The sequence below is a fragment of the Thamnophis elegans genome, chromosome 15 (genome assembly GCF_009769535.1).
Source record: "Thamnophis elegans isolate rThaEle1 chromosome 15, rThaEle1.pri, whole genome shotgun sequence".
NCBI classification, from domain to species: Eukaryota; Metazoa; Chordata; class Lepidosauria; order Squamata; family Colubridae; genus Thamnophis; species Thamnophis elegans.
In genome coordinates, this window is record NC_045555.1 from 46,059,485 (window position 1) to 46,071,435 (window position 11,951).

Consider the following 11,951-nt stretch of genomic DNA (forward strand, 5'->3'; position numbering starts at 1 on the left):
CATCCATCCATCCATCCATCCATCCATCCATCCACCCATCCATCCATCCACCCATCCATTATAATGAAAGGGAAACAAAGGCTTAGATCCAAAGAAACAACCAATACCATTAAAAGGGCGAACATGGTCTGTCCGACATTAAATCCATGCCGCCAGTTGTGGTAAGTGATGTCACGATATCCTTTCCTGATTGTGTACATCCATCGCGTGAGTACCTGTGGAAAAATGGAGACATTCCGTTCTCTTACCATTGTATTGGTGCTTGTGAACATTGTAAAAGGGAAACAGCTTCAATGGTCACGGTGAAATGATAAGGGCAAGTGAGAGAGAGATGTACTTTCAGATTCACAGCCTTACCAGGTAGCCCAGACAAGAATTACATAAGTATCAACTCTGACTTTATTTTAAGCTTACGTTAACAGAATCTTGAAAGTCTGAAAGTTCATCTCTTCCTCCTGACATTCGTAGTCTGTGATGTTTGCTGTACCCCTTCATTCTGCTGAGTCAGCTGCCTCTTATCCAGGGGTGGGTTTCAACTAGTTCGCGGCAGTCCCCGCGAACCGGTTGGTCGGCGAACCCGGAAGTAAGTAACTTCCGGGAACGGCGAAGGGCGCGCCCGCCCGCCTGAAGTCCTTACCCGGTTTTGATGAGTTCTGCGCTTCCACGCATGCGCAGGACGCATACAGCACCTGCGCGATCCTCCAGGAGCAGCTGGAGCGTCGCGCAGATGCTAGTACGCATGCGTGCACCACGCGCGTACACAAGGATGCTGCCAGCCGAACCGGTTGGAACGGGGCGAGAAACCCACCCCTGCTCTTATCTGACTGTTACCTAGTTTGCAGCTCTTCCTTTTTGTCTCCTAAGGTCAGGGCCACACCCCAATCCAGTAATAAAGGGAAGATGGGTTTGTGCAAGAGTCCCCTGGTTGTGTTGCCAGTTGTTGTTCGAACAGGAGCCAAGAGCTCAAGAGAAATCCCAAAATTGTACACCAATTCTGTTTGGGTGAGTGCTACACCTCCAAAATTAAACATGGACAGCCCCTCAGATCCTGGGGGCGCTCTATCCCACATGCACCCTTAGACTTGCTAGCATTAGGCCAGAGTCTCCGAACACTGGGAACAGCCTTGATGGCATCACTTTTGCACCATCACTTACGCAGAGATGTACAGCAGATTATCCTCTCCATACTGATGTTGCTTAACCTCATGCCAATGGATGACATCACCCAGTAGATTCATGTGAATATTAAATAGGAGTGGGGAGTGCACAGAACCACCATGAGGGAGGTCTTAAAATAGGCGTCTAAGGCTATGCGTCTCCCCTCCTACCAGCAACAACTGGAACCTCTCCCAGAAGGGAAGGAGAGAAGGCCATGCCCTTATTTTCATTTCCTGAAGTCCGCCCAGAAGTATTGAAGGCCACTGAGAAATCACGAAGGGTCAGGATGGATGCCTATTAGCATGAGCTAATATGATCCCTCGTGACCCATCAAAACCGCTCTCGACTAAAGCGCGCCTGATTAAACTGCGTCACTGACGTCATCAACAGGGCAACAACAGCCAGCGCGGAGAAAGAAGGGCGCTTTAAATAGCGCTTTGAAAGCAAGCCGATTCAACTTAAGGTAAGGGTTAGGTTTAGGGTTAGCTTTAGGGTTAGGTTAAGGGTTAGGATTAGGGTTAGGGTTAGGGTTAGGTTTAGGGTTAGGTTAGGGTTAGGGTTAGGTTTAGAGTTAGGTTAAGGGTTAGGATTAGGGTTAGGGTTAGGTTTAGGGTTAGGTTAAGGGTTAGGTTTAGGGTTAGGTTTAGGATTAGGTTTAGGGGGGTTAGGTTTAGGAGTTAATTTTAGGTTTAGGGTTTACAGCGTGCTTCTGTCTCCGCGCTGTTGTCGCCCTGTTGATGACGTCAGCTACGCGGTTTAGTCGGACGCGGTTTAGTCGAGCGCGGTTTTGTGGTGGAACCATGATCCCTAAACAGGACTACCAACTGGCATTCTGTGGATATAATAAAAGATAAAGGTTTCCCCTGTCCAGTCATGTCCGACTCTAGGGTGTGGCGCTCATCTTCTTTTCTTGGCCAAGGGAGCCAGTTTTGTCCAAATATTTCCCAAGGCCATGTAGCCAGCATGGCTATTCACCAAAAGGGCATAGAATGCTGCTATATTCCGTGACCTGTCAAAACCGCGCTCGACTAAACTGCGCCTGATTAAACGGTGTCGCTGACGTCATCAACAGGGCGATGACAGCCAGCGCGGAGAAAGAAGGGCGCTTTAAATAGCGCTTTGAAAGCAAGCCGATTCAACTTAAGGTAAGGGTTAGGATTAGGGTTAGGGTTAGGGTTAGGTTAAGGGTTAGGTTTAGGGTTAGGTTACGGGTTAGGTTTAGGGTTAGGTTAAGGGTTAGGTTTAGGGTTAGGTTTAGGATTAGGTTTAGGGGGGGTTAGGTTTAGGTTTAGGGGTTAATTTTAGGTTTAGGGTTTACAGCGTGCTTCTGTCTCCGCGCTGTTGTCGCCCTGTTGATGACATCAGCGACACGGTTTAGTCGGACGCGGTTTAGTCGAGCGCGGTTTTGTGGTGGCACCGCTATATTCCAATGGAAGTGATACCTATTTATCTACTCACATTTGCCTGCTTTCAAACTGCTAAGTGGGCAGGAACTGGGGTAGGAACCGGGAGCTCACCCTGTTGCATGGCACTCGGGTCTCAAACCCGGGCTGTCAAAAGCTCAGCTTCTTTAACCGCTGAGCCAACGTGCCCCCTATGGCTACAATAGGAATGGGAAAATAATTAGATTTTGCCATTCTTATCGTGCCAAGGTAAACCTTGATTGGATTCACTCTTTCTTCTCTCTCTCGCAGCACTCCAGGTGCTCTATTGCTTCATCTCCCCAAAGGTCTGTGGAGGTTCTCAGTCATCCAGGTCATGGTTGTCCCAGGGGTGCCTTTACCCCCCACCCCCCCCCGAGGCAACTGGACTTTCTGGTTTTCCTTTAAAGACGTTTCGCTTCTCATCCAAGAAGCTCCTTCTGTTCCGAATGAGAAGCCAAACGCCTTCAAACCAAAAATTCTAGTTGCCTCTTGGAAAATTCATCTCCTCAACTCCCCAAGAGCCGAGGTGGCGCAGTGGTTAGAGTGCAGCACTGCAGGCTACTTCAGCTGACTGCAGTTCTGCAGTTCGGCGGTTCAAATCTCACCGGCTCAAGGTTGACTCAGCCTTCCATCCTTCCGAGGTGGGTAAAATGAGGACCCGGATTGTTGTTGGGGGCAAATATGCTGACTCTGTAAACCGCTTAGAGAGGGCTGAAAGCCCTATGAAGCGGTATATAAGTCTAACTGCTATGGCTATGGCTATGGCTATGGCTATGGCTATGGCTATGGCTATGGCTATCTATCTATCTATCTATCTATCTATCTATCTATCTATCTATCTATCTATCTATCTATCTGATTGTTGGGGGCGATATGCTGACTCTGTAAACCGCTTAGAGAGGGCTGAAAGCCCTATGAAGCGGTATATAAGTCTAACTGCTATTGCTATTGCCTTGGAAATCCAGGGATTTTTCCAGATCCATATGTAGTGGGAGTCTGCCGAGGCACATTCCCATGTAAGGCCACCACATCCCCTCATTCCAAGGTGTGACTGATCATGCATTAGAGCCTTAGGAATAACCCCAAGTTCCTTCTGAAACCCAGCGGAGCAACCTTTTCATGTCACGCCTAGAATGTGTTTTCTGGTACATTCCCCCCTCCAGGCCTATTGTGCTATTGTGAAATTAATATCCATTGGCAAAGGTCACATGTCATGGATTTCATCCTGAACCCTCTTTATGGGGAAAAGACAAAATGAACCCAACCTCTGCTGGTACTTTGAACTTCTCTACAGCTTTTAACTGGAAGAACATCTGGATGCCACACTTGATTAACTCATGATCTGTAACGGGGAAGTCGCTGAAACGAAATTCGAAGAGTTCAACGCTGCCTGGCTCGGGCAATTCTTCTGCCTGTCGAAGGAGAAAAAGCAAGATAACTTCAGTTGGACAGGTAAAAGATATTGTTGAGTCTCTTTTATTTATTATCTTTCTCAGTGTTTATTGTTAGGGGGGAAGCCTCTTGGAATGATCACCTATGCAGAATTCTCAGGTTTCGAGAGGCGTGTCTGGAAAAAAAAACTAACCTATTTGGTAATTATGAATTATTTTTTGCCAGGAAAATATTTTATGGCAGCGAAATTTATGGCTACCTGGTAGTTTCTGTGCGATAAAGAAAAGATCGTCTGAAATATCCGGATCATTTGCTTTAAGATGAAGCTATATTTTACCGTGGCACGACAAAACCGCGCTCCACTAAAGCGCGCCCGATTAAACCACGTCGCTGACGTCATCAGCAGGGCGACAACAACGACCGCGGAGAAAAAAGGGCGCTTTAAATAGCGCTTTGAAAGCAAGCCGATTCAAGTTAAGGTAAGGGTTAGGTTTAGGGTTAGGTTTAGGGTTAGGTTAAGGGTTAGGGTTAGGTTTAGCGTTAGGTTTAGCGTTAGGTTAAGGGTTAGGTTTAGGGTTAGGTTTAGGGTTAGGTTAAGGGTTAGGTTTAGGGTTAGGTTTAGGATTAGGTTTAGGGGGGTTAGGTTTAGGGGTTAATTTTAGCTTTAGCGTTCACAGCGTGCTTTTTTCGTCGCGCTGTCAGCTACGCGGTTTCGTCGAGCGCGCTTTAGTCGAACGCGGTTTTGTGGTGGAACCATATTTTACAACCAATTAGCTAAATCAGTGCTACTTTGGACAAAATCTGGCTCATCAAATATATGTGCGTGCACCTAACATTGAGCCTTAAGGCCTGAAGTCTGCAATTTCGGGAAAAGGAGCAGAATGGAAAATTATGAGTAGCCTCCTAAGGAAATGATTCTGTATCATTGTAAAGGGCTCCCTAATCCGGTTTCTTATTACAACGAGCAGCCTGATGCTTTAAGAAGCATGACAAGCAGGGGATTAATAGCACTTTCCAGGTCATGCTCTCTAGCTGTCAAATGTGGCTAATTGGGAATTACAGACTAACAAGAGTTGGAAGGGACCTTGAAGGTCTTCTAATCCAATCCCTCTTCAAGTAGGAGATCCTATACTATTCCGGACAAATAGCTGCCTAGTCTCTTCTTGAAACCCTCCAGCGATGGGAGCACCCATAACTTCTTCTTTTTTAATTAAAAAGTTTTTTATTAAACATAAATTAAAACATCGGACACAGTATAAACCATCCTGGCAGGTTCTATGCCATAACATGCTAAGATATCCAGTTGTACATTGTACAACTATCATGTTTTTTTTAACATTTGATCCGTAACGTATTTACAAAAAGGGGAAAAAGTAACGGCTATTTCCAGCTGTGATGGTTTGTGTTTATCTTGTACATTCTTGCATTTATCATTTCATACATAATTCTAGTCTCCGTTCTATGAATCTTGGCTTAGGCCTATTTTGGGATTTCCCTTTTATATTCCAACTATAGATAAAAATTTATCCCAGATCTTATAATACTCTGATTCATTTTTATTCTTCAATTCCCAACTTCTGAAGGCAAACAATTTCACTAATTAATTGTTTGGGCCTCTCTTTGATAACCTTCATTATTTCTTGTCATACCCGCAGGTGCTTTTTGGAAACTGGTTGATGCCCTCCTCAAATGCCTTCCTTGGAAGACTGCTATCATGTCACCCTAGTCCCTCTCTTTGTTAAACCAGACATTCCTAGTCCATGCAACTATTCGTCATTTGGTTTAGCCTCCAGCCTCCCAAAATATCTTTGTTTTTCTTCTCTGCAATCTTTCTAGAGTCTCAACATCTTTTTTTAAAAAAAATCATGTTAACCAAAACTGGATGAAGTATTCCAAGGGAGGTATTACTAGTCCAGTATAAAGCAAGAATACCATGGGAATTCAAATGAAGAGAAAAGAAACATAAACATGTATTCCCTTTCCTCCAATTTATGGAAATCCAGAAGAAGAAAATAAGAGGATATAAAATGAGGAAACACAGATCTGCCGCTTTAATACATGAGCCATGATGTCACAAGTTTCAAGTTTAATTTTATTTATAGGCCGCCCAATCCCGGAGGACTTACAGAAAGGGAAATAAAATAAAATTAAAATAAAATAGACGAGTTAAAAACAAACTAATGCATTCATTTCAGTCGGGGCTGGACCTCAACAATGAGGTCAACAGCCCCAGGCCTGCCGGAATAGCCAGATCTTGACGGCTTTTCTGAAGGCCACGAGAGTGGGTGAGGTCCGGATTTCTGGGGGTAGCTCGTTCCAAAGGGACGAGAAAGAGAGAAGGCTCTCCTTCGGAGAGCCGCCAGCCGACATTGTCTGGCTGACGGCATCCGAAGGAGGCCCACCCTGTGGGATCTTACAGGCCGTTGGGAGGAAGGTGGCAGTAGGCGGTCTCGCAGGTATGCTGGCCCTAAGCCATGCAGGACTTTAAAGGTAATAACCAACACCTTGAATTGCGTCCGGAGACCAATAGGTAGCCAGTGCAGCTCGCGGAGGATCGGTGTGACGCTGGTGTACCTAGGTACACCCAATATCGCTCGCGCGGCTACATTCTGGACTAGTTGCAGTCTCCGAACACTTTTCAAGGGTAGCATGTAGAGCGCATAAGTATGAGCATAAGACACCAAGATAACTTGGTGTAGTCACAGTTGGTTCTTGAATAACCTAAGAAAGTCTGCGTTCCAGGAAATACATACTCATTGTTCTGACAAGATCTCTCGATTCAACTAGTGCTATTGACAAGATCTCTCGATTCAACTAGCGCTATTGTTCCAGTTGTCTTTGTGAATGGAAGGAGTATAACCTTCATCCAGTGAATGGCCAATCTAGAATCGACTTAATCGGGTCAGCTCACAGTGACACTGAAACATTTAAATATGTTCCTTGGATGGATCCTAAGCTCAGGAAGTTTTACTGTATAATCAATGCAACCTGAGCAATATCAATAGAGCCGAGGTGGCGCAGTGGGTAGAGTGCAGTACTGCAGGCCACTTCAGCTGACTGTTATCTGCAGTTCAGCGGTTCAAATCTCACTGGCTTAGGGTTGACTCAGCCTTCCATCCTTCCGAGGTGGGTGAAATGCGGACCCAGACTGTGGGGGCGATATGCTGACTCTGTAAACCGCTTAGAGAGGGCTGAAAGCCCTATGAAGCGGTATATAAGTCTAACTGCTATTGCTATTGCTAATCCTGTGACTTACTAAAATAGATAGGAAGGTCCAATATGAGTGACATGCTCTGGACCCCAAAAAAATTCAACCAGATTCAACTATGAGCTGAGGTGGCGCAGTGGTTATAGAGTGCAGCACTGCAGGCTACTTCAGCTGACTGCTAGCTGCAATTCAGCAGTTCAATTCCCACTGGAATTCGAAGTTGACTCAGCCTTCCATCCTTCGATAAAATGAGGAACCAGATTATTGAGGGCAATATGCTGACTCTGTAAACTGCTTAGAGAGGGCTGTTAAAAACCCTACGAGGTGGTAAAAAGTCTAACTTCTCTTGCTCTTGCTAGATTAGAATATTGTTTTGAATATCGTGCAATCATGAAAGAGGAAGAGAGAACCAAACAACCACATTTTATAAAGTCTACTTTGCAACGGAAAAAATAGTAACCGTTTATAGCAATAGAACAATCCCTAGGTAGCTATTACAGGTAATTGATAACATTAGGAAGAGAACATGTTTCTTACTTATGGTTTATGGTACATTTGTGAATTACATATAGTTTATAGCCCAAAGGGGAGGAAACGGACTGAAATGTGATACCAGGCAGAGGAGAAACAGGATAAAATGGAACATTATGTAGCAACAGAGGTAGCCCACTAGTAAAATGAGAGTTCTGTATACAGATATTCCTCAACGTGAAACTATAATAGAGCCTGGAATTTCTGTCATATGCCAAGACAGTTGTAAGTCAAGATACCCAGGTGACCAATTGGATGGTACAACATTTTTTGGGGGGTGATTGTTAAGGAAACATGGCGGCTGTTTAATGAATGAGGTAGCCATTAAGCGATTGTGGTCATCGCTAAGCAAAATCATTATTCATAATCCATAGAGCCGAGGTGGCGCAGTGGTTAGGGTGCAGCACTGCAGGCCACTTCAGCTGACTGCTAGTTCTGCAGCTCGGCGGTTCAAATCTCACCAGCTCAGGGTTGACTCAGCCTTCCATCCTTCCGAGGTGGGTAAAATGAGGACCCAGATTGTGGGGGCAATACGCCGACTCTGTAAACCGCTTAGAGTGGGCTGAAAGCCCTATGAAGCGCTATATAAGTCTAACTGCTATTGCTAACTGCTATAATGAGATGTTTTGGGCCAGAAACCAGAAATAAATATCAGTTTCTTACAGAAAACATCAAAAATCACAGTCATGTGCCTACATGACACTGTAAAGGACCATAAGAGTGTCTCCAAAATGTAACTATATGAACATGGGGGTAGGGGAATGGTCAGAACTTCAAATCCAGGTCTTAAACACCATTTTTTGGGGAAGGTCTACCATAACTTTGAACAATCGCTAAGCAATCAGTTATAAATTGAGAACTAACTATATAGAGAATTAGATGGCAAAGAAACCAGGTGGACCAGGAGCAGGTTATAAGATATGAATATATATTTGAGTGGTGTTTATGTATGTGTCTATTTACCTACCTATTCTGAGCCCAAGCTTTAAAAATAAAATAAAATAAAAACTCCTTAATGGGGGTCTGGCAGTGGATTGGGAATCGAGAATCATTGCAGTGTCTCAGCGTTCCAAATATCATGCAGAATTATTTATTTGTTTGTTTGTTTGTTTGTTTGTCTTGTATGCCGCCCACTCCCGGAGGACTCCGGGCAGCTCACAAAAGACAAGGGAAAGGGGGAAAACGAGACAAAGACAACATATTAAAAACAGAACCAACATTCACAATTTCCGTGGAGGTAAATGCTTCTCAGCCCCCCCCCCCCCCCAGCCTGCTGGAACAGCCAGGACTTGGTGGCTTTGTGGAAAGCCGGGAGGGTAGTAAGGGTCCGGATCTCAACAGGGAGCTCGTTCCAGAGGGCCGGAGCTGCAACAGAGAAGGCTCTCCCCCGGGGAGTCGCCAGCCGACATTGGCTGGCAGATGGAATCCGGAGGAGACCTAATTAAATCAGAGTCCAAGGCAAAACTATCCTCAAAGTTCCAATTTAATAAGTCAGACATGTTGGCACATATGTGGAAACAGGTCTGACTTATTAAATTGGAACTTTAAGGATAGTTTTGCCTTGGACTCTGATTTAATTCTGCATGATATTTGGAACGCTGAGAGCAGGTTTGAACCAACAGCATTTGGGGCTCATAATATCTGATTCCAGTCCAAAGTCAACAAGGTGTCCATTTACAAAGCTAACCGAAACATCATCCCAAATTACATGAGAAAGTGATAAAGTTACTTTCAGCTGGTAGTTCCTCTAACACGGATTAGTGAAGCCAACTATTTCTATCCAGGAAGGATTAGAGCTGGTGAATACAGCTAATCTATTCCATGCTACAGTGGTTTAAGGAGCACCCTTATCCTTGTAAACCAATCCAAATCAGAGTGAAGATGGCTAGTAGGCAATTCTATTCTGCCAGAGTGGGAATGATTCTCAATTTATTCCCCTTCAGCTAAACTGTTAAAAATTCAACCGCTGCTTTAATATTCTTGCTATATTCGCTGATGGGAAACAGAAGTATATGGGTGTAAGCCAGAGGTGGGTTCCTACCAGTTCGCACCTATTCAGTAGAACCGGTTCGTCAAATCTACCGAACCGGTTAGAAGAGGTTCCACCAGTGGACCCGGAAAGCAGGCCACACCTGAACCCCACCACTGGTCCTTGGATATGATTATTCTACATTATCATGCTCCTATTTATAAAACTCAGGGCCTCTGTGAAAGGTAAGGATGACTACTGCGTTTGTGGTGCAATCAGAACATTGCGTGTGTTGAAGTTGTTTTAACGCAAACCAAAGATGCCCTTTAAAAAACAAGTTGACATCCTATTCTTATGCATGCCAGTGCTGTGTGTGAGGTCATTTAAGGTGGCTCTGACAAGTGTCGTCGGCATCTTCATATCCGGTCACGTAGGCAGCAAGCCACTCCCATCCAGTCACATGGGTGGCAAGCCACTCCCACAAAGGAGGCCACACCCACAGAACAATTTTTGAAACCCACCACTGTATCTGTTACATCCTAATTCATAGTTATTGGTGTATAAAATTCTCTTTCAGACAAATAGGTATCCTTCAAGTAGAACCAGCCAGCACAAGTTAACAAATAAAATTTAAAAAAACCCTAGCTGGTAAATAAATAAATCAGCAAGGATATTTCCACAGTATGATTGTATAGGCTTAAAGTTGACATTTAAGATAACATTTGATTGCTTACCAGAATTTTAACAAGCTCTTTCTGATCGCAGTCTTCAAAATTTTCTTGATTCAATTTTTCTTGGCATTTCTTAAAGTAAGGAGAAAATGAAATAAATAATTAAGTTTGGTTCATCCGACAATAAGATTCATGCTTCCACCCAGGATGTGCAAGGAACACTCACCAGTATACTTTTAACCTCTGAAGGTGTCGCTTTTGTCTGATACATAAGCATTTCCTGAGCAATATCTTTCCGATTTTCCATCTTATTCAATTTCTCATATGTGTCAGGATTTAAAACAGACCATCCGAGGAACTGTGTAAGCATCTGAATTGACAAAGAAGTAGAACTGTTTAAGGTTTTCAGTGTGACGCGTCCGATATATTTCAAATTTTGGAAAGGCACACATCCAATAATACTTTTAAGCTTTTCTTTAGGATTTCTTAAAAACACATCCAAAGATGTTAGCAATAGCAATAGCAGTTAGACTTATATACCGCTTCATAGGGCTTTCAGCCCTCTCTCAGCGGTTTACAGAGTCAGCATATTGCCCCCAAAACAATCCGGGTCCTCATTTTACCCACCTCGGAAGGATGGAAGGCTGAGTCAACCCTGAGCCGGTGAGATTTGAACCGCTGAACTGCAGATAACAGTCAGCTGAAGTGGCCTGCAGTGCTGCACCCTAACCACTGCGCCACCTTTCTCGATAAATCGAGTGAAGGATCCTTATTCAGAGGTTGACGCTGAGGCAGGTCAGATAGTGAGGTTGTGGATGGTAACTTTCACGCTGCCTTTACCTTCACCAATATACTCTTCTAACAGCTACTACTTTCCACCACCTTCCTTATCAATGTTTATAACAACGAGTTGTACCTCAGGACATAGTCAAGATATTAATTCCTTTCTTGCAAGGTAAACCACAGCTTGTAAATTCTTTTTTTTATATATATAAATTTTTATTTTAAACACATAAGCACATCAACAGAAACAAACGCATGACTTAAAAACAACATAGGAACAATAAGTTCCATCGTAGATCATACCGCGGTTCCGAATCGGTTTCTTTGCAGTTAGTGTTTTCCCTTCTATACATTTCTATCTTGCATTCGTAATCTCCTTATTCGTTATCCATTTTTATGTACAATTCTTTATTTATTTGTACTTAGCTATTTATAACCAAATATTGTTTACCTCTATTGTGTTTTATATTCTTACTGTCATTTATTCTCTTACATACAATTCTAGGTGTACATTCACATAGTTATTCTTTTTCTTTGCCATTCTTATATTATTATTATTCCATTTAAAAGGTTATAAGGTATAGTTTGGAATGTTTGTTTACCATCCTTCGCACCTGCTATGACACCACCTTGTTTTCTCTTTCTTTTCTTTTCTCCCTCCCTTCCTTCTCTACTTCCTTCCCTCCTCCTCTCCTTCCCCTTCTTCCTTCCCTTACCTCTCCCCTACTCCTACCCTCTTTCTTCCCCTTCCTACCCTCTCTCCTTCTCTTTCTCTCTCTTCCTCCCTCCTCTCCTTCTCTTTCTCTCCCTTCCAC

At 43.8% G+C, this 11,951-nt stretch overlaps 1 protein-coding gene across 1 annotated transcript in view; it reads right to left on the bottom strand.

The window, feature by feature from the left end:
• PDE6C (phosphodiesterase 6C) overlaps positions 1–11,951 on the bottom strand; it is a 47,536-nt gene that overhangs the window by 13,323 nt on the left and 22,262 nt on the right. Inside the window, exons 10-13 of the mRNA XM_032231971.1 lie at positions 10,580–10,723; positions 10,417–10,485; positions 3,848–3,994; positions 108–215 (exon numbers count right to left, since the gene is read on the bottom strand). Of these exons, the coding sequence (XP_032087862.1) occupies positions 108–215; positions 3,848–3,994; positions 10,417–10,485; positions 10,580–10,723 (468 nt within the window). The remainder of the gene's footprint in view (positions 1–107; positions 216–3,847; positions 3,995–10,416; positions 10,486–10,579; positions 10,724–11,951) is intronic.